Source organism: Morus notabilis, unplaced genomic scaffold, assembly GCF_000414095.1.
Source record: "Morus notabilis unplaced genomic scaffold, ASM41409v2 Scaffold1604, whole genome shotgun sequence".
Classification (NCBI taxonomy): Eukaryota; Viridiplantae; Streptophyta; class Magnoliopsida; order Rosales; family Moraceae; genus Morus; species Morus notabilis.
In genome coordinates, this window is record NW_010361498.1 from 141,339 (window position 1) to 161,625 (window position 20,287).

The 20,287-nt window shown below is 31.6% G+C and overlaps 1 protein-coding gene across 1 annotated transcript in view; it reads right to left on the reverse strand.

Moving 5' to 3' along the window:
* The window catches only part of LOC21392695, a 13,673-nt gene extending 5,680 nt beyond the window's left edge, over positions 1-7,993 (reverse strand). The window contains exons 1-9 of the mRNA XM_024166606.1: positions 7,654-7,993; positions 5,902-6,633; positions 5,180-5,386; positions 4,759-5,070; positions 3,766-3,875; positions 2,407-3,489; positions 889-1,030; positions 613-775; positions 311-474 (exon numbers count right to left, since the gene is read on the reverse strand). Of these exons, the coding sequence (XP_024022374.1) occupies positions 311-474; positions 613-775; positions 889-1,030; positions 2,407-3,489; positions 3,766-3,875; positions 4,759-5,070; positions 5,180-5,386; positions 5,902-6,633; positions 7,654-7,821 (3,081 nt within the window). The 5' untranslated portion in view covers positions 7,822-7,993. The remainder of the gene's footprint in view (positions 1-310; positions 475-612; positions 776-888; positions 1,031-2,406; positions 3,490-3,765; positions 3,876-4,758; positions 5,071-5,179; positions 5,387-5,901; positions 6,634-7,653) is intronic.
* Between the last annotated feature and the right edge of the window lie 12,294 nt (positions 7,994-20,287).

Below are 20,287 nucleotides of genomic sequence, written 5' to 3' on the forward strand. Positions count from 1 at the left end.
ATAAAAAGAAACAAATAGTTTTTTATTGAACAAAATCAATAAATACAAGGGGAAGAGATTTCCTCAAATGTCAAAACAAACAAACAAAAAGGAGCTTGACTACTCCTAAATAAAGCAGCATGAAACTGTCACTTGTGGCTTTTCAGAAGTACAGATTAGGTGTTATACCCATGGGATGTGATGGTCCTCAGGTGGGAGAAAGTAACACCCTCCGTGGATGTGTACTTGCAATCGCTCTCTCGATAAAAGGATAGGGCTAAAATCTAAATGGCAAATGAAGATTTACAGAGCAGGACAAGAGGATTCACACCTTTAATGACCGCCATACATCGGTCAATGAAAAAATAGCAAGCTTCACTTTTATCAAAAAACTGAATATTTCAGAATATATCTTCAATGCACCAGGAGTCAAGACAATGCTTACTGGCCAGTCCACTCGATAACCCAAACCTAAAAAATCAAAAGAATGGAGCCCTGCATCGAGTGCCATGGTCATTATTAAGGAACTTTGATAGATAAATCAAAATGAAGAAAGAATGAAAACCCAGGACTAGTCAAATTTACAACATGAAACCAGATGCAAAGACATGTGTACGGAAAATGTTAATGTACCAATAGCAGATACTGAAAGAGGCATTGTATCATGTCCTTTCATGTACACATACAATCTGTCTTTATTATGATCACATTCACAGGAAGATCTCTGAATTGACGACTCAAGAACTCCCTGAATTTCAGCAAGTCGTTGTTCTGCCTCTGTAATGCACCACTTCTGCTATTTCAAGAAAGAGAAGAAAAACAAAAAAAAAAAAAAACAAGGATCAGTTGAAATATAGTGAATAAGAAAAGATAATTGCACTTGTTGAAATGATTACTGGAGAAGGATACATGATTCCAAAGTGACATGATAAACAAATCTGCCCAGTCTGCTATCTCCATGAAATGGTACCGCCGCAATGCTAACAAATGCTCTTTAAAATCAAATCCCTCTTCAAGCAACTTAATAGTTAACTTGCTGACATACTTATATCTATTATTTTTTTGTAAGGATATGCCTTTTAACAGCAACTTCTCGCAGAAGACACAATCTATATGTTTCTCATGCGGTACTAAAAGATCACTGATAAGATCGGAACTGAATTTAACACAAATCACACAAGATGGAAGGTAAGAAAAACTCAGTATTAGAATTAATGGCGGAAATTCAGTACACAGAACGACGGATTTGGGGATGTTCGAGTGACCCCTTGCACTCCCAAATCTCACAACAGAATACACTCAGGAATCAACTCCCCTCTCCCCTTTACCTCTCTTCTTTTTATTCCCTCCTGAAACTAACCAATGCCTATTTTTCAGGATCTCGACACTGACTCCGAGGCCTAACTGACTAACTTTTCATAGCCCAATCCTTCCCAAATGCCAACTCAGCTCCTTCCTCCTTCTTCTGAAGATCCATTACTCTGCACACTGTCCCATCATGCTCTCCTGCGCTTGCAGGTTCCTTCCCGTGGAATTGCCGTCGAACATAAGTAAAACAGATGGGTGGCTTATCAATCACATTTGTCTAAAGTGCTACAACTTCCCCCCCCCCCCCCCTCTTTTTTTTTTTTTTTGCACTCTATTGCTGATTTTCTTAGAAGTTAAAACTGATGGCTTAAGATCACAAAAATGGTAGAAAAGCTTCAACCACAATCCTCAAAGATAACATAAATTAAAATAACAAATAATCAGTGCTAGAACAGTGCCTCAAAGTTGAGTTTTGTGACAAGCTCCACAATGCTTTTTTTTTTTTTTTTAAGAAAAAAGAAAGGACCAAACTTTCATTAAGATAGCAAAGGAGAGAAAAAGAAAAGGATGCAGAGTCCATAAGCCTTTCAGTTGTAATCTATCTAAATATAACTTGCCGGCAAACTGGAATCACCAGGCTATCCAAATTGGAAAATTGGTCACTGAGAAGCTATTCTGCCGGAAAATGAAAACTTTTCAAAAAACTATTTACAAAATTTCAATATTTGGCTACCCCATTGTACTAACTTGGAAAAGGGACCAGTTACTTGAGCATATAATTCTCTAGTGGCAATTGTTTGATTCACATTTCACAGAAATAATGGAGAAAAAGCAACGAAGATCCGTATTGTTTCATATGAGTTAGAATTCTAGCAAGCCTAAATGAAGCATGGATAAAGAGAACTAAACAGAAAAGAGCCAAATAAAAATTGAAAAAAAAAAAAAAAAAAGCAAACACAATTCCGTATTGTTTCATATGAGTTAGAATTCTAGCAAGCCTAAACCAAGCATGGATAGAGAGAACTAAAACAGAAAAGAGCCAAATAAAGAAAACAAAAAAAAGAAGCAAACACAATAGTAAAACTCTAGCTTCTATATTTAGCAAAAGAATAAGGATACTGAAGTATAATTTCCTGCAGCAGGCATTTGTCAATAATAAAATCAAGTGGTATGTCAATCTTGCCCAGTGAACTCTCTCTGAGGTCCCCAACATCATCAGAGGTGGTATTAGAAGATCTACCGAGCAAACTTTCCCAACTACTCCCTCCAGAAACTAGTGCTGATGATACATCATCTTGTTTATACTCCTTCAATTCTGAAAGTGTGTTAACATTACGAATTTTGGTTTTATCAACCAAGAACTCCTGATCACAGCGTTTTTTATCATGAAGAACACTCTTGATGCTGGGGGCTGAAGCACCAGAGTCAAAATCTGCAGAAAAGTTTTCCAGACATCCCTTACAAGGGTCTTCTACTGAAGAAAAGTCAAAATAAGGTAAAGACTGGCCAAAGTTATGTGTATCCTCTCCCTCTACAGGATCACTTTTCAAATTTAGGAAACTATTTTTTGTGAACATTGGATTTTTACTGAGAAAGTTGTCACGGGAATGGACCATTCCATCTTTCAATGTAAATACATTTGAACCATATATGTTCTTCTGTTCATCCTTGGTAAACAATTCCTCAGATAAAGTGTCATCCGTGGCAATCATTTTTCTATAATATGAGATTCCATCATTTAAAGCTCCCATTTTGCTCAGTTTTGGATCATAATCCAAGAGATTTGACCTTGAACTGTCTCCGTAACTTCCATCAAGGAAAGAGCCTTTCAAAAGACCATTGACTGACCAGTTTGGCTTTTCCGATTCCAGGGCCACAGATATTTGATCAAGAAATATGCCATTATGATAAGATTCCACAAACTGGTAAAGTGCATCTTTTCCTTCACAAATTTCTTCTAAATCACTCTCAGTATGGCTCAGTTCTTCACATTCTTCGGGTTTTGCCGATGAACTGTTAAAAGGATTTACAGAGAAGTTTAAAGCAGAAAAATAGTTCTGTTCAATCCCAATCAGCTGCTCAGACACAATTTTCTCTTCGCCGTCAGTTGACGATGAACATTCAGATGATTCATGTGCATTAGCTACATAAGATAAGTCATCCATTGTACTTGAGCCATCAGAATCTGTATCATTAAAATCCCTGAGAATTTGAGAAGAGAGAACATAAAATGAATGACAACATTAGAACGGAAAGTGATGCAAATAAAAGCAAAAGAATTGAAAGTAGAAGATTCATACAAATGATATGCATAATCAAGTTCGGGGACGAGAGGATACATTAGACGAGATAGAAAGAATGTGTGTGAGTGCGTGCGTGTGTGTGTGTGTGTGAGTGTGTGTGTGTGTGTGTGTGTGTGTGTGTGTGTGTGAGAGAGAGAGAGAGAGAGATAGAGAGAGAGAGAGAGAGAGAGATTACACATTTAACTTCCTTTTAGCTTCAGCTGAAGGAACCATCACCTTCAATGGAGCATTTGCACTGTTCCAGCCATCACCAAAGTCATTGGTTGTTGTGTCATGTGAAACCACCTGAAAAAATAATAATATTATTCATATAAGGATTCAAAACAAAGAGGTACTAATCAGAAAGCAGCAGAAAACTTCTCCTCATTCCTAACCTTATCTGAATCCTTTTTCAGGGACACAGAAGTATGGCTATCAGCATTAGGACCTTCACTATCAAACTGACGAACCATCTAGTGATTATACCATTTCTCCCAAACACGTAAGATATTAAGAGGTGGATTTGCACTAGTTTTATATTATAACACTCCCACTCATGTGTGGGTAGGATAATGGGACAATCGTGTGGACAAATATTAATTGACATCCTAACACATGGATATTAACTATAAGCCCAAAACATATTAAAGACCAAATACGTGATGACAATTTTAGTGTGCAATATAGGGTTTTAAACTCAAGATCTCTTGCCATGACACCATGTTAATTTTACCATTTCTCCCAAAAACTGATGCTATTAGGATGTCGACAAACATTAGTTCTACATTCTAACACCCTCGTTCTATAAAGGAAACTATTTGACCTAGCCTTTGTCATAAATTCAGTATATTGGCCTCCAGGTATAAGAATCTTAACAATAAACCAGAGGAATCTCCTACGTTCATCCTGCAGTCTCATTCTTTCCCTATTTTATAGGCCAAAAACAAAAATCCAACTAAAGAGTCATAGTTTAAGAAGGTTAAAGAATTAGCCAAAAACCATCAACGGCAAAAATAAAACATGAAGAAGTCCAAATGATGCAAAAAAAGCATATGCAAAGACAACTGAAAAAGGATACTGGACATACATATAATTGCAATTTCATTTTACAAAGCAATTACAGGTCTCTAATAGCATAGGAGAAACGTAATAACATCCCAAGAACCAGAAAAGTTTACATCGTGATAACCTGCTGATATCTGAACTCTAATTTTGTCAAAAGACTTTCAAGTTTGTTCTGCATTCTTTTGTAGTAACTTCCCCGGGCAAGAGCCCTTGCTTCTATATCCTCTTTTCCCAAATTTATTGGAAATGCATTAGATGAATAATTGCTAGAAAACCCATGCCAAGAAGGAAGAAGATCCTCATAGGTAAGGTCCTCAGAGGCAACATAGGTACAAAACTCTAGCAACTTCATTAATACTTGTAGCTGCTGACCAGCTCTGACAAGTGGAATCAAGTAGTCCCTTAGGAAACAAGGAACAGAAATTCCATCTCGCTCCTGTGGTGAGAAGTACATGATAATCAGCAGAAAGAAGAAAAGCCAGCTATAGAACAAATAGAGAAAAGTATGAATGCCCAGAGATATAAATTTCAACAGCTATTATTACCCTGATTTTTGCCAACGGGAAGTCAGGAGACATTCCATCTTTGCCAAGCCGATGGGATGGTAAATCATTGATACATTCTACTATAAACTCCTTATAAGGATCACTTATCTCAGCTTTGTATATCCATGACCTTATGAACCCCACATATGGTTCACATGAGCGAAGAAAAAGAAATTTGAGTATAGCACTGTGAGAAGGATCAGCTACCTAAACAAGTAAATTGCTGAAAATTACTACAAACTGAAAATGAACAAATATATGAAAAGTGAATAAGAACAATACAGTTTTTGAAACTAAAACGAAAAAAAATAAAAATAAAAAAGAAAGAAAAAAAAAACACACACACAATTTCCATGAATGCACTACTTGATTGGCTGATCAAAAGATAATTGTAACGGAAACCACTAAGACTTGTTTTGGATGGAAAAAAAAAACACAACTTATCTATTTCTTTATTTACTTATTTTTTCCTAAAGGATAAGCGTGGTTATTGTTTCATAATTTGACCATATCTTTCAGCAAAATTATAGAAACTAATGTTGTATGACGCTTTCATGTGGATTAAAGAGTTCATAATTAAAATTACCATTAGAAAAAAATAAATAACCAAAGAAAGATATCATAATAAGATGAGTAGTAAACTAAATGGAATCACAGAGATGGACATTCTAAGCAATAAGTATAAAGTAGGCATCAGAAACAGGAAGAAAAAGCAAGCTGACCTGTAATTGTGCATACAAATATGTAAGAAGATCCCCTCCTCTGAAGAAATTATTAAATTCATGCGTCACATTAACTATTAAATCTTCAAAAGAAGATTTCGAGAAGCAAAAAGATATAGTATACAAATTGCAAAGATTTCCAAGAGCTTCAATCTGAGTTCTTAGTTCCTTTGTGTGCAAATATAGCTCCAGCAATGTAATCTCGGAATGAAATACTGTGGTAAGACATCCTACTGTAGAACATGCATCTAAAGGCATTTCAACACTTCCTAATAAATGCCTAAAACGCACTGATGCATACAACGTGTCTAGTGAACACATGTAACCCTCTATGATCTTCCCCACGGCAACAGAGAATGCATGATTAACAAGACTGTACGGAGGGTTCTCTTCGCGTTGCCTTTGTGCTTTACCGTCATGAGAATCTTGAACCTCTCCTGGTTCTAGATTTTCATGTTGTCTCATTCCCAAAAAATTGTCGTCTAAATTTGAATTTCTAAAATAATCTACAAATTTAAGGAGAAGAAAGACCAAAAATCCTGAGCGCCCGATGGATTTCAGTATCTTTCCTTGAGCATGAGTACTTGAAGACCGATTCCACAAACTTGGAATCTGATGGAAGGTCCTGTCAGCTGGGTCAGAACAAAAGGCATTTGAAATCTTTTCAATACTGATAAGGGCTGATTGAACACCCTGAAGTGCATTCATTGCCAACCTCACCAAACTTGCTTCCTGTGGCAAAAAGTTTAGCACTGATAAGTTCTGATTAAAAAAATAAATTAATAAATATAGCCTTTTAGGCTTATCTCACCATAGTGTGTTGCCTTGGATAAGAATAAGATGCATCGCAAAACTCATAATGAGTCAGGTTAATCTCAAGTTTCCAAACCAAAGCAGAAAACGTTTAGGATCACATTATTCTAAGGATCGATCCTCATTTTCTTTGGAACCTTGATTCAACTGTTTTAGAATATAGAGGAAGTAAAAAAGTTAAAAGTTTTTTATACGTATTCATTGCAATAATGTCTCGAAAAGAAAACACATACACATAACACTGAAACACTCGGTGCCATTTATTTCAATAATATGGCACATCAAAATTTTCTTTATGATCTTGGCAAATATCTGCCCGCACTTTCATGATTTTCTTTCATTTTTACAAGAAACACACTCATTTTAACCAACAAAAATTTGCACAATTGAGAAAGCCTCTCCAGCAAAACATAATTAAATTCACAGGAATACCAAACTCCTTAGACTGTAAATAGCGGATAGGCGCTCTGAGCGGAATATTCCCAGTTGCAACTCTCTTTCTCTCTCTCCCTCTCTTCAAATTCTTTCTTGTGCAAACAAACTATATATCTAACAGCTTTTTCCCGACCAAATTTGATCTTTAAGCACAAGGTGAAATGGAAATCATTTTAGTTTCACCTAAAATTTTACTAACCTACGAAAGACGTATATAATCGAAACCTTTTACACACATAATTCTACAAAGATGACTCAATGAGCACCTGCAGTGTTCTGATCGCGAATTCGACTTCTTCACTATCCTTATAATCGCATTTCCGTCAAACGAGAGAAAAAATAAAAATAAAAACTTTACTAGACCTAGTTGAATACAATTATCATATACAGATCCGCCATAAGCAATCGCATTAGATCAAAAAATGCAGCAACTAGAACTAGAAAAACGCCCTAAATTGACACACACACACACACACACACACACACATACAGAAAGGGACTTACGGAGACGGAAGAAGCGTCGCGGAGAGGGTGATGCGAGGAAGAGGAATGGGAGGAAAATGGTGGTCCGCTTTCGGAAGGGATGGATTCCCAGGAGCTCGGAGGAAGCCATGGATCGTCCAACTTGAGATTGTCGAGCAGAGTCGTAGTGAAATTCGAGTCCACCGCCATTTATCTTCGTTTTCCGAATTAGGTCAGAGAAAACTCTCTGATTTTCAAGATGATGGAAGTGCCATTGGATCTTCTTCTTAATCTTGTTCTCGGATTTTTGTTGTCGTTGTTGTTGTTGTTGTTTTTTCTTTGGCCAAGGACTGAAGCGAAGCGCAAAAAGTTTGGAACTTTCTAATTTAAATTTCCTTGGTGGAGTATTTATATTTTGACGCGGGTCTCTCACTCCGCCCAATTTCTTTTCAGACTCTAGGAGTATGGCAGTCTCATCAGCAGATAGTGTCATTTTTAAGTCTTATATATTAAAAGAATTACGTAAAATAAACAATTTTTTATATAAATATGTTAGTTAAAAATAGAAGATAATTAATAACTTTTTTTTAATCCTATTAAAAGAAATTCTTTTTAATTTAAAGGCGTGTTTATTAACCAATAATTCTAAATTTGGAAAGAAAATTAAATTCTCCATTTAAAATTTCAGTGTTTACTTTTATTTTAGAAAATGTCACTGACTCTGAAGAAGTCCAAATTGAACTGTTGAAGTATAAGTCATATTTATTTTATCAATTTGAGTTTTGTTATAGTAAAATGTTCTCATAAACAGTTATATTTTTTTTTATTACAGTAAAAAATTTCACATAAAATTACATTTCAACTCAAATCAATGAACTAAACATGCCCACAAATAATTCGTTAATGGTGAATGTTACTTTCTATATTTCAATGGACAGTAGGCAAAATCATATATGTATTGGTAAGCGGATTGAACTAAAAAAATTAAAATAAAAAATAAAAATAAAACTCGTATATAATAGGATCTATTAAATTATTATGTTGGTCAGTTAATTTACCTTGCCGTTATAGAATTTATAGGGTTGTTCTTTTAAAGTGTAACTTGAGTGTAGTTTTTGAGTTGAATTTGAGTTATAACTTGAGTTGAAGTTGTAACTTGAATAAAGTTGAGTAAAGTTGAATAAAGTTAAAACTTAAAAGAACGTGAACTTGAATAAAGTTGGAACTCGAGTTGTCTTTTTTTGAGTTTTTTGGACAAAAGTACATGCCCTGTAATTCTTGAGCTAGGTTATAATTTCCATTAAACTTTTCTAATTATATTTTTTTTCCATGAGTTCTGTTAATTCTTTAACAAGTAATCTATTTATAATCCTAGCGTCAATACAAACCACGTTTATTTATATCTAATATCAAGAAGGTTCAAGATAACATTTACCCAAATACCAAATTATTATTCATGAGAATATCACTATTCCTCTTAACGAAGCAGTAGATTTCATGCCTATATAATAATGTTTCCAACTACATATAATATTGTGTCTCCAACTTATTGAGTTTTTTATCAATTAAATATTTTAAACAAATCAAAAGACACAATGAAGGCTATTTTGTGTGGACACCCCCTCAATTTTACGAATTTGATAAATTAATCTTTTAAATTTTTTTTTAAGTTTGATAAATTAAGGCCTCTTAACTTTTTTTCTTAGCAATTCACTTCTTAAATTTTGAAATTTATTGCATTGTTGGTTAAATTGAAAACAAAGTTAACAATGTGGATGGTATCTTCCTATTAATATCTTTTTGCATCGAATAGATCTTCATATATGCATCACGAGTGAATTTTTTAAAAAAATTGAGAGTTAACCGTTTTTGGAGACAAATTGGGGGTCCCCTAATTCTCAAAAAATTTTCATTCATGACGCGTATAAAGAGTTTAATTCGACGCAAAAAGGCTATAATTATCATTATTAAACACTCACATAGAAAATACCATCCACAATTTTAACTTTGTTTTTGTTTTGACTAACAATACAACAAATTTCAAAGTTTAAATGGTGAATTGCCAAGAAAAAAAATTAAGAGACTAATTTACTAAACTCATAAAATTGAGGCGGTGTCCGTGCAAAAAAGCTCACAATGAATGGACGTGAATCCAATAATCACTCAAAATTAAGCGTATAAATCTATAAAACAATCAACAATAGTAGAATTTAATTATTATCATGGAATTATAAAATAATGTAATACTATAGGTGTATTCTATTTAGTAATCATCATTGTCACTATCCATATAAGATCATTTTATACAGATTAAAAATAGTCAATACCACAATTTATCAAAATAAAGCATCCAACTGATTGTAAATCAAACTTCTATATATTGTTTTTAGAAGTTACATCTTCTGCATATGAGCACTTCATAATTACATAATTAGACGACTCAAAGCAAGTAGTATAAGAACATCATGGATTGGGTTGCACAAATTGGAGTGCCTTTATGTGTTGATTTTCAACTACTTAGGTTGGGCTTGTATTGGGATGATTTGGTGTCAAAAGAGAACAATACAGAAACAGTAAGAAAATGAAAACAAAAACAAAAATACAAAGGACACGTTTAGAATCCGTTTAAAAATGATTTAATTTTTGTATGAAAATATTTTTAGATTTGTGCAGGAATCATTTCTGAAAATGCGTTTGGTAATTTTATTCAGAGATTATTTTTAGTATAAAAAATTGAAACTTTGTTTAGTTATTCATTTTTAAAAACGTGTAATAGTATTTTAAATAATAGATTAAATAATTAATATTCTCCCCAAACAATACACTAGGGAAATGAATATTCTCCCCAATATATTTAAACATTATATTTTAAATAATATATTAAATAATTAATATTCTCCTCAAAAATGAAAATAGGAAAATGAAAACGAGTTTTAATCGTTTTCAGAAAGTGTGAATTTTTAGGAGAAAGATAAAAAACGTTTTCAGTTTTGTATTTGGTTGGATGCTGCTCCAAACTCGAAAAACATAATCCTAAATTATATAAATTAATAATTCTATAATGCACTATCAAAATTATTTGTGGTCGATTATCATACAATCCTCCCAGAACTTTCAACAAATATTTTTTTAAAATTAAGAGAAAAGAAAAAAAAAAAGGGAGAGAGAAAGAAAGAGAGATAAATGGCTTAATTCAAAGTTTTTTAGCTAGCCATATTATTCACCACATCATTCAATAATATCAGAAGCTATTCATCGTCAATGCTTTCTTAAGCAAGAAATATCATTTGTACTTACAATATATAAAGTTTGAAATAGATAAGGTTTTTCTTTCTTTTTTTTTTCTAATGGAAAATTATTCATTGCTCAATAAAAAAGAAAAGAGATCCAAAAACCAAGTCCCTATCAATGAGCATGTACATTATAGACATAACAATTAGGAAACAATATCTTAATTCTTGAATAACATTGTCCAACTCACTATTGATTCTTGCTTGCCAAGAACGAAATTGGCTTTTTTTTTTTTTAAAAAAAAAAAAAAATCAATTCATTAGATTTGACATCTATCAGATAGGCACCCGGTCTCAAATGATACCAAGACAAATTAGAGGGATTTGCAGTGCTTGCTGAGCTATTTAACATCCATATTTCCTCTCAACTTTCTTTTCTTTTTTGCCGGATAATGTTCCAACAACTTCACTTTAAGCAATGCCAAATAATGCAACCTAATGATAAATTAATTGACGTGTCAATTGCAAATTTATGCTCTGTTTATTTTACCGATTCGAGTTTTGTTATAGTAAAAAGCTCTAAAAAATAATCACATCTATTTTTTTTTTTGTTACAGTAAAAAAGGGATTCCAGATCTACTCCTTCATCGCTCACGGGCCAGGCCTATCAATGGCAGAGCAAACCAGTAAGACCTTAGCCACTGTCTCAAGGACCGAGAATTTTACGACCAGCCATGAACGGTGTCAAATTCCAGCCCTTATAAAAAGGATTCCAAACTTGAACTTCCCTCGTATTCAAATATATAAGAAGAAAATACAAAGAAAATATGGTTTCGAGTAATTGATTATATATTTCTTATGTAAAGGTCGAAGTAGGTCAAATCACATCTAAATTCGAATTAAAAATTCGAATTAGCGAACTAAACGATCCTCATATTTGAATGTAAAAAATGTTTTTCAATATAATGTTATTTATTATATTAAATTTCTCATATGTTATACTATATGTCAAATTTCTCATTAACTAAACATATAAGAAATTTAACATTTAATTATTTAATCATTACAATTTTTACATTTTTAATTATTTTGAAAATAAAAATTTACTTTTATAACTTTCAAAACTTAATAATTATGTAAAAAAAAAAAAAGTAGATTCAGCATTTCAAATAACAGTATGCATAAAAGTGAAAATAACATACTATATCACACTTTTTGATGCTATATATACAATTAGTATTAGTATTTACATTGGAGAAAGTCTAAATTTTATATACAATGAAATTGATAAAAAAAAAAAATTAATAACAAGTAATAAAATTGAACCAATCAAAGCATGTATGTTTATATTCTCTTTAAGACGTAAATATTAATATTGAGGAGTCTATCTACGATGCATCCATTTTTTTAAAACATATTGCAACCTAAAAAGGAGTCTTGAATTGGAGCTCTTCAAACAAAACGAATTATTAAGCCTACTTTGTGGTAGTAGTTGACACACGAAGTTCATCTACATTTTTTAATTAAAAATGCAAAACAAACAATCATTTAGCATATAACCAAAACCATCCTTTTATTACATAATAGATGACATGCATATCCTATTTTTGCTAAAAAGAATGTATATTTCATATCACAATGAGATTATTGGATAAATACATAAGATTGTTAGATAACACATAAAAAAAATAAAAAAAATAAAAAAAAACCCTATAAAAAGACATTGCTACTCAACCCATAAAAACACACCCACGTTGTCATGAAGGTACATAGTATTCCCTTTTTAAGGGAAATTTCATTCTAAATTTAACAAATTATATACTTGATAATAGACTCAAATGATCGCTAAATATAAGAGAATTCGATCCTAAATATTGATTGAGTCCACTAATAAAGATGAATGAAACACAGAGACGAATACAAGTGCCGAGACCTAATAAAGAAAAACCTACTTGGCACAAATAAAATTAAACGCTACCGAAGCTCATTACAAAGAACAATTACAAGCTATAGATAAAACCAATAGACCAAAATCAAACCTTCGAATATTGGGGACACAAGCGATGCAACATAAAAAGAAATCTAGTCATAAACGAACACACAGACCGATAACTAACTTAGACGGGTAAGACATACAAAGAGAATCGAAATGTGTAGAAAACACCTCCATTATTACAATACATAAACATGACAAAAACAACAACGTCCTTTATTAAATTAACCAAAAAGTAAGAAAACTATGAATGGCCTCAACCACATGGGAAGAAACGCCGACGAAAAGCCAGCCACCATGATACAGAGGCTAGAGAACCTGTATTTGAGCAAAATCACTGTGGAAGAATCACGAATGAAGCCTCCACATTAGAGATCCTCCGGAAACTTTCTTGTCTGCACACTGGTGGAAGCTGCCATGCCTTCACATCCAACACCAGTCGCCCTAAGACACCCGCCACTCCTCTCCTGAACCATACCAATGAGTGGGCTAAGACCCTAGAGCAGCGGTGCCACCATACTCCAACTTGCCAGATCTACTCCTTCGTCGCTCACGGGCCAGGCCTATCAATGGCAGAGCAAACCAGTAAGACCTTACCCACTGTCTCAAGGACCGAGAGTTTTACGACCAGCCATGAACGGTGTCAAATTCCAGCCCTTATAAAAAGGGATTCCAAACTTGAACATCCCTTGTATTCAAATATATAAGAAGAAAATACAAAGAAAATATGGTTTCGAGTAATTGATTATATATTTCTTATGTAAAGGTCGAAGTAGGTCAAATAATTATTCAAATAAATGAAAAAAATTTACGCACTCAACCAACAATTTCTTGTAACGATGATGAAAAAAATGTATAATCTAAGGGCCTGCTAATTCGAGTTTTTAATTTGAGTATAAGTGTGATTTTATGTGAGAATTTTTTACTGTAATAAAAGAGTTAGATGTGACTGTTTTTTAAAACTTTTTACTATAATAAAATTTAAATTTTAAACTCAAATAGGTAAAATAAACGAAGCTTAATATGTACTCTAAAACGTTAACAAACTTAATTATACAGCGGTAACTTTTGTAATAAGCACATTTTTTTCCTACCCGCGTCAGATCATTTTCATTTTTAGAGTATCGAGGAAAAAAACTACTAATGAATTGAAAAGGCTGACAAATTTTTTAAATATGTAGAGTTAATTCTCTTAAAAGAACACATTCTTCGTGGGCAACTTTCTTTCTTCTACCTATGCTCAATTGGCCATATTAATAAATGTGGTTTCAATTATTAAAATTATTATCACAGTGGTTAAATTATCAACAGTAGTAGGTGAAAAAAAATGTTATATAGTTTCAACCAAAAAGAAAAAAATATACGTGGGGGTGATGCAAGTCTTTTTTATGGCAGAGAGAGTACTTTTCTTGATATTGGTACTGTTTGTTGCACTGGATAAGGATTGAGAAAAAGGTACAAAAATGCAATCTTATGTTTTTGGTGCTTTTATTGCATCAGATATTTAATCTGGAGTTTGTCAAATAGAATTATATGATAACTTATTCTTTTCCGAAACATAATCCGATGATATAATGCCATCTTAGAAATATATATTTTTATTTATTTTTACACCCAATTAATGGATGAAAAGTTTCAAATTTAATTTACTGTTTGAAAGTTAATTTATCATAATTGTGAAATTTAAATTAAACGGTAATTATGCAATCCATCTAAATGCCGCACCAGAGTTAAGACAATACACAATTACAATCTCAATGACATTATCTAATCTTGTCACTCTTATATCAAATTACAGTAGTAAGTTGTGTTAGTTTTCCATATATAATTTTTTTTTTTTTTTTGACAGGTGATTGGGAAGTGTTCTCATAACTCTAAGCTTAGCATTACCATGAAGTACTGTAACTCTCATATACGAACATGAGAGTAATCAATGTGTTAAGGTACAATGTGATATATATATATATATGATAAAATCATTTTGATACCTTAGCGAAACATATATTTGTTATAATGTGTTTTTTATAAAATTAAAATGATATTTTAACGTTTTTAAAAACATCTTTTCAGTACCCTAAAGTTAATTTTAAAGACTTGTAATGTCCTAACTACACTTCTTATCAATTAAATAAAAATCAATTATTTTTTTAAAAAAATTTGAAAATATTTTAAAACATAGCATTAAAATATATAAAAGAAAATAACAAAATAAAAAAGTTCATAATTTTTTCCTAGATCTATTAGTTTTTGATTAATTAAATAAAAAGATACTAAGGTCATTTCACATCTTAAAAATCAACTTCAAGGTATTAAAAAGATGTTTTTGAAAACGTCGAGTACTATTTTAATATTATAAAAAAGATAATGTACTAAGAGCATGTTTCGCTATAACACAGAGTACTAAAATGATTTTATCCATATATATGACTCTCTTATACCATGAAGTGTTCTAATTGTTAATAAAATTTTTGTAATCAATAACATTATCAATGTGGTTAGGTATTGAAATAAGTCACACAAAAATTGTGCATGGGGCAATGTATGCCTTTTTTTGGCAGAATTTTTTTTTAAAAAAAAAAGGCTTTCCTTGGGACCATAGTGTATTAATTATAAAGAATGGATGATTGATTCTTGAGAAAAAAAAAAAAAAGAATGAAAAGATAGGTGATTGATTTATGCACGTATGAAGATTGCATAAAGAAAAAGCGTGTTCATCCGGACCTAGAAGCTCCACTTGCACAAAATTCACGAGGCAGGATGTTTTTCATGGACTATATCACAATTTATCCCGTTTGGTTTATGGATTAAAATTATGAGATTTTACGTGTATTTTTTGTGAAAGAAAATACTGTAGCGAACAATGAACCATGATTCGAATCAGAGAACGAATCCAACAACCAAACGGGTAGGCGACGAGAGATTTGGGATATGAAACAATGCTATAATTAAGTTAAGCGTGCGATTAACACATAATCTAACTCTAATTCGTCATTAATCTATAGTATTATTCGTCTTTTTTTTTTTTTATAAAAAAAATGCATGTAATGATCGATGTGTTTTCATCAAATTGAGACGAGGCATCATTATTGACAGATGCAGAATTTATTTCAATGGCGACACTAATAAGAATACTTGTTTATTTCTCATCATTGTATTTTATTTTTTCTTTCGATATTAACAATTTTCTGAAAAAATAAAACTTAAATATGCATATAAAAAAGTTCACATTATAACTAATCATTTTAAACGTGTTCTGCTAAAACTGAATTAGTTTTTTGTAAATTAAAAGTGCATAAGTTATTGAAGCTGATAAATCCCTAGATGCAATCAAAGCTTTTTATAAAAGCGTAAAGAAAATGGCAAAGATTATTCAGCCAAAAAGAAAAATAGTGCCAGGAGATTAAGTAAAAAACCAGTTAAATAAGTAAGGTTCAATAATAAATTATTAAGAGGGATCACAATTTTAAAAAAAAATGTATTTTGATGGAAGCACGTTTAAAAAATTATAAGTTAAAACTATAAATAGGGGAAGAAGAAAAAAAGGAGTGGGGGCACGTGATCCCACTCCTCGTCACGTAGCTTCATGGGTTTGTACTATTTGTGTGAATTCATGGGGTACGTTTGAAACTCATTTTAAAATGATTTTATTTTTTATATGAAAATGAAAATGAAAACATTTTTAATCTCAGACATAAATTATTTTTAAAAATGCGTTTGGTAATTTTATCAAGAGATTATTTTCAGTATAAAAAAATTCATTAATGTCTCTATCTTTTTCTCTCTGCTAGAGAGAGGAGAAAACGAAAAGAAAAAATAAAAAATGACTAAAAATTAATTTTCATTTCTCTCTCATTTTACACTAAACCAAAAAACCGTTTTTATTTTTATTTTTTATCTTTATTGCGCCAAACGCCGTTTTAAAAATATTTTCATTTTTTCTTTTTTAAAAAATGTGAAAAATAAAAACGGAATCAATTCTAAACACGACTATGAATTCCATTTGAATTTCTAGAAAAGGACCGAGTTGCAATAAGGGACAGATCAAAGGTTCCTAATTAAGTCATAATTACTTGATGGTTATGTAATTAACGTTGTGCACAAGAATAAGATTAAATAATATTTGATGATGAAGGGCACGTGCTCTAATATTTATACTAAGCATGAGTATTGATTAGTGTTTATGTATTCAAATCATTTACTCTATTACTGAGAATAGTCAATTGATGCTATGACATTTATGACTTTTTGCACCTGATGAAATAACTTACAAAAGATCCAACAAACACTTTTTCTTCTTACCCATCCAACTAAATATCAATTATTGGAACTTAAAAATGACATGATCTCAATTTGATAAGGTTAGCTTCTATATATGGCGGGGCCATAATTTTGTTTTGCGGGGTGGAAGCGAAAAACATGAAAAGCCTTCGAAATCATAATTATCAACTCTTAATACTATCTCATAGTTGGACGTACATAATAAATATTGAGGATTTGTTCTTTTAGAGTTTAACTTGAGTATAATTTTTAAGTTGAATTTGAGTTATAACTTGAGTTGAACTTATAACTTGAGTTTGTGTTTAGTTGTGTACATTTGAGTTATAGTTTGAGATACGAATATTTTTGAGTTTGTGTTTGAGTGAGTCAAAACTTGAATTTGTATTTAGATAGTATTTTAATAAAAACTCAATGCTGATGAAAAATTTTAATAGGGTATATGGGTCGGATTTTATTCGTCTTTTTGTTGTCAACGCATAGAAAAAAAATCATCTCAATCAGAATTAAAACGAAAAAGTTATAGCATTTTTAAGAATAGAAAAAATATTGTTCATTAATTTGAGTTTGAGTTTCTGAACTCGAGTTAAAGGGAAAACTTAAACTCGAATTTTAATCCTAAACTCGAGTTTGAACTCGAGTTTAAATTTAAACGAACATAATAAAATTATAACTCGAGTTGTATTTTTTTGAGTTTTTCACTCAATAGAACAAGCCCTTAATTCATTGAGCTTTTTGTGCTACCTGATTTAACCTGATTTTTAATATCCTCTTATGTACATAGTTTAATAAAAAAAAAAGTAGTACAGTTAAAAAAATCATTTTGATTAAACATTTGAAAATAAATTATTTAGGGGTACATAAGAGAAAATAATATTGAAAAAAAAAAAAAGATGTTTAAATAGAGACATATTAAAAAAATTATTTTCACAAATGCTCTTGAATTATGTATCATATTTTAAAATACCCCTTAATTTTTTAAAATGATTCAAAACACCCCTAATCTATAAAAAAAAATCAGACTACCCCCTCTGTCCTAATCCGTCTATACAATTAACAGAAGTGCTAACGTGGCAATCATTAATCATCAATTAAAACCATTAAATTCTAATTAAACATATAAAAAAGCTTAAATATTTAAAAAAAAATACAAAAATGAGAAAAGAGGAGTTGTCGATTTGATCTTCCATAAGAAGTTCGCGGAGATTCTCAGCGCTTTTCTTAACAACACCATCGGGCTTGCTGTAAGGGAGACTGCAGTAGCTAAAATGGAAGCTCAGTTTCAATGGAGGTCAAGGAATTAACTTAAACGATAGGCATAAACAGAAATCCCTAAACGAACCAAATAGGAGAGAAATCTTAAACGAACCAAATAGGCATAAACATTCAGATTCGATGGGAAAACAGAGCCACAAAAAAAAAAGGAGAGAAATCTTAAACGAATAATTCCCAATGATCAGAAATCCCTGGATTTATGGCCGTTGAACCTCATGCCTAGATTCACGGCCGCCAAGCCCCATTGAATCGCACGTCAAGCATCACCGTCGGCTGAGCAGCCCAGTATTTGTCGTCGTCATGAGCCAAGCCTTGTCGTATGAACAACCCAGCCCCCTCGCTCCTACCTCCATCGCCACACCTTCTTAAACGTAACCGCTTCTTCTAATGGGTTTGAGTCGAGAGTGAGAGATAGGATCGACAATGATGGCTTCGCGATGGGAAGGTAGAGCATCAACAAACATGGATTTAGATTTGAGTGTGTCATTAATTTCCTGGGGTTTGTTTGATGGGGGGTTTTCTGGCGTTTTCATTTGATTTTTCTTTTTTATAAATAAAAAGCTCACCGATTTGTTCCACTTTTGGGTTTTGTTAACTTTTTTAATTTAATACCCTTTTTTATTTATAATACATTTTATTAACCTCTAACACTCATTTATCAAATAAAAAAATCTTTAAATCCTTGCCACATCAGCAATTCCTTCACTATTATAGATGGAAGTAAACAATGAAGTATTTTGACATGTTTTCTATACATCATGAGGACATTTTGAATTATCTTAATAAATTATGGAGTATTTTAAAATAAGGTACATAATTCGAAAATAATTATAAATATAATTCTATTAAAAATTATTTCGCTAGAAAAAAAAATATAATATGCCACATTTATAAAGATATTGTATTAAAGAACTGTAAGAACATATAGAAAAAAAAAAATTTAAGGACACATTTTAAACAACAAAAAATTACTTCAACGTGGGCAAATAAATTAAAAAGAATAAAAATTTAAGTAAAACGCATTTTAAAAAAATTAATAAGAATAAATTAGAGAAAAATTTTGTTAAGGAGGAAATAGGTATAAGATCTTATTAATAAGGAGGCATATATAAAAAAAAAATTTGAAAAACAAAAAGCAATAAAAAAATTTTAAAGATCCAGGGGGCATATATAAAAATTTTGAAGATTACTACATGCAACAAAATAAATTTTTAAAAATTCAGGAGGGGCAAACATAAAAAGTTTTGAAAAAAATTACATATGTAATTTTTTCAAAACTTTTTATGTTTGCCCCTCCTGCAATGTATTCGTGCCATGATTTGAATCATAGTTCGTGATTCGCTACAGTATTTTCTCTCACAAAAAACACATATAAATCGAGAATGGTTCTGAATCATGATTTTGAATCCATGAACCAAACGTCCACTTAAAAATCCAGGGGAGCATATGCCTCCCGGGTATAGCCTCCCTCCGATGATGCATGGAAATAAATGGATTTGGTTGAGAAGAAATCTATAAATTGTTAATGTTTTGAAGATCTAACACAACTTTATCAATAAGGAACATCCATAACTGATCTGCATGAAATTTTTCCTTTTAGTCTTCATGCATATCATATGATTCAATATTTTATTTTGCGGCCGGCCTCTTCTCATTTGATGTAATTTCGTCTCCTATGTCCAGGTTAATTAATAGTTATTTTGTTCCCCTATCTTGACACTAATTTTAGCAGTTGTTTCTTATAATTTTTATATAGTGCAACAAACCAACAGTGAGATACAAGAAACGTATACTTTTTCCTTCTCCATTTAATTATTGTAATATTCTATAGGAGTTTGTATGGGATGACACAAGGTACACATATATACATATATGTATAATAATATTTTTTTTCTAAATATTA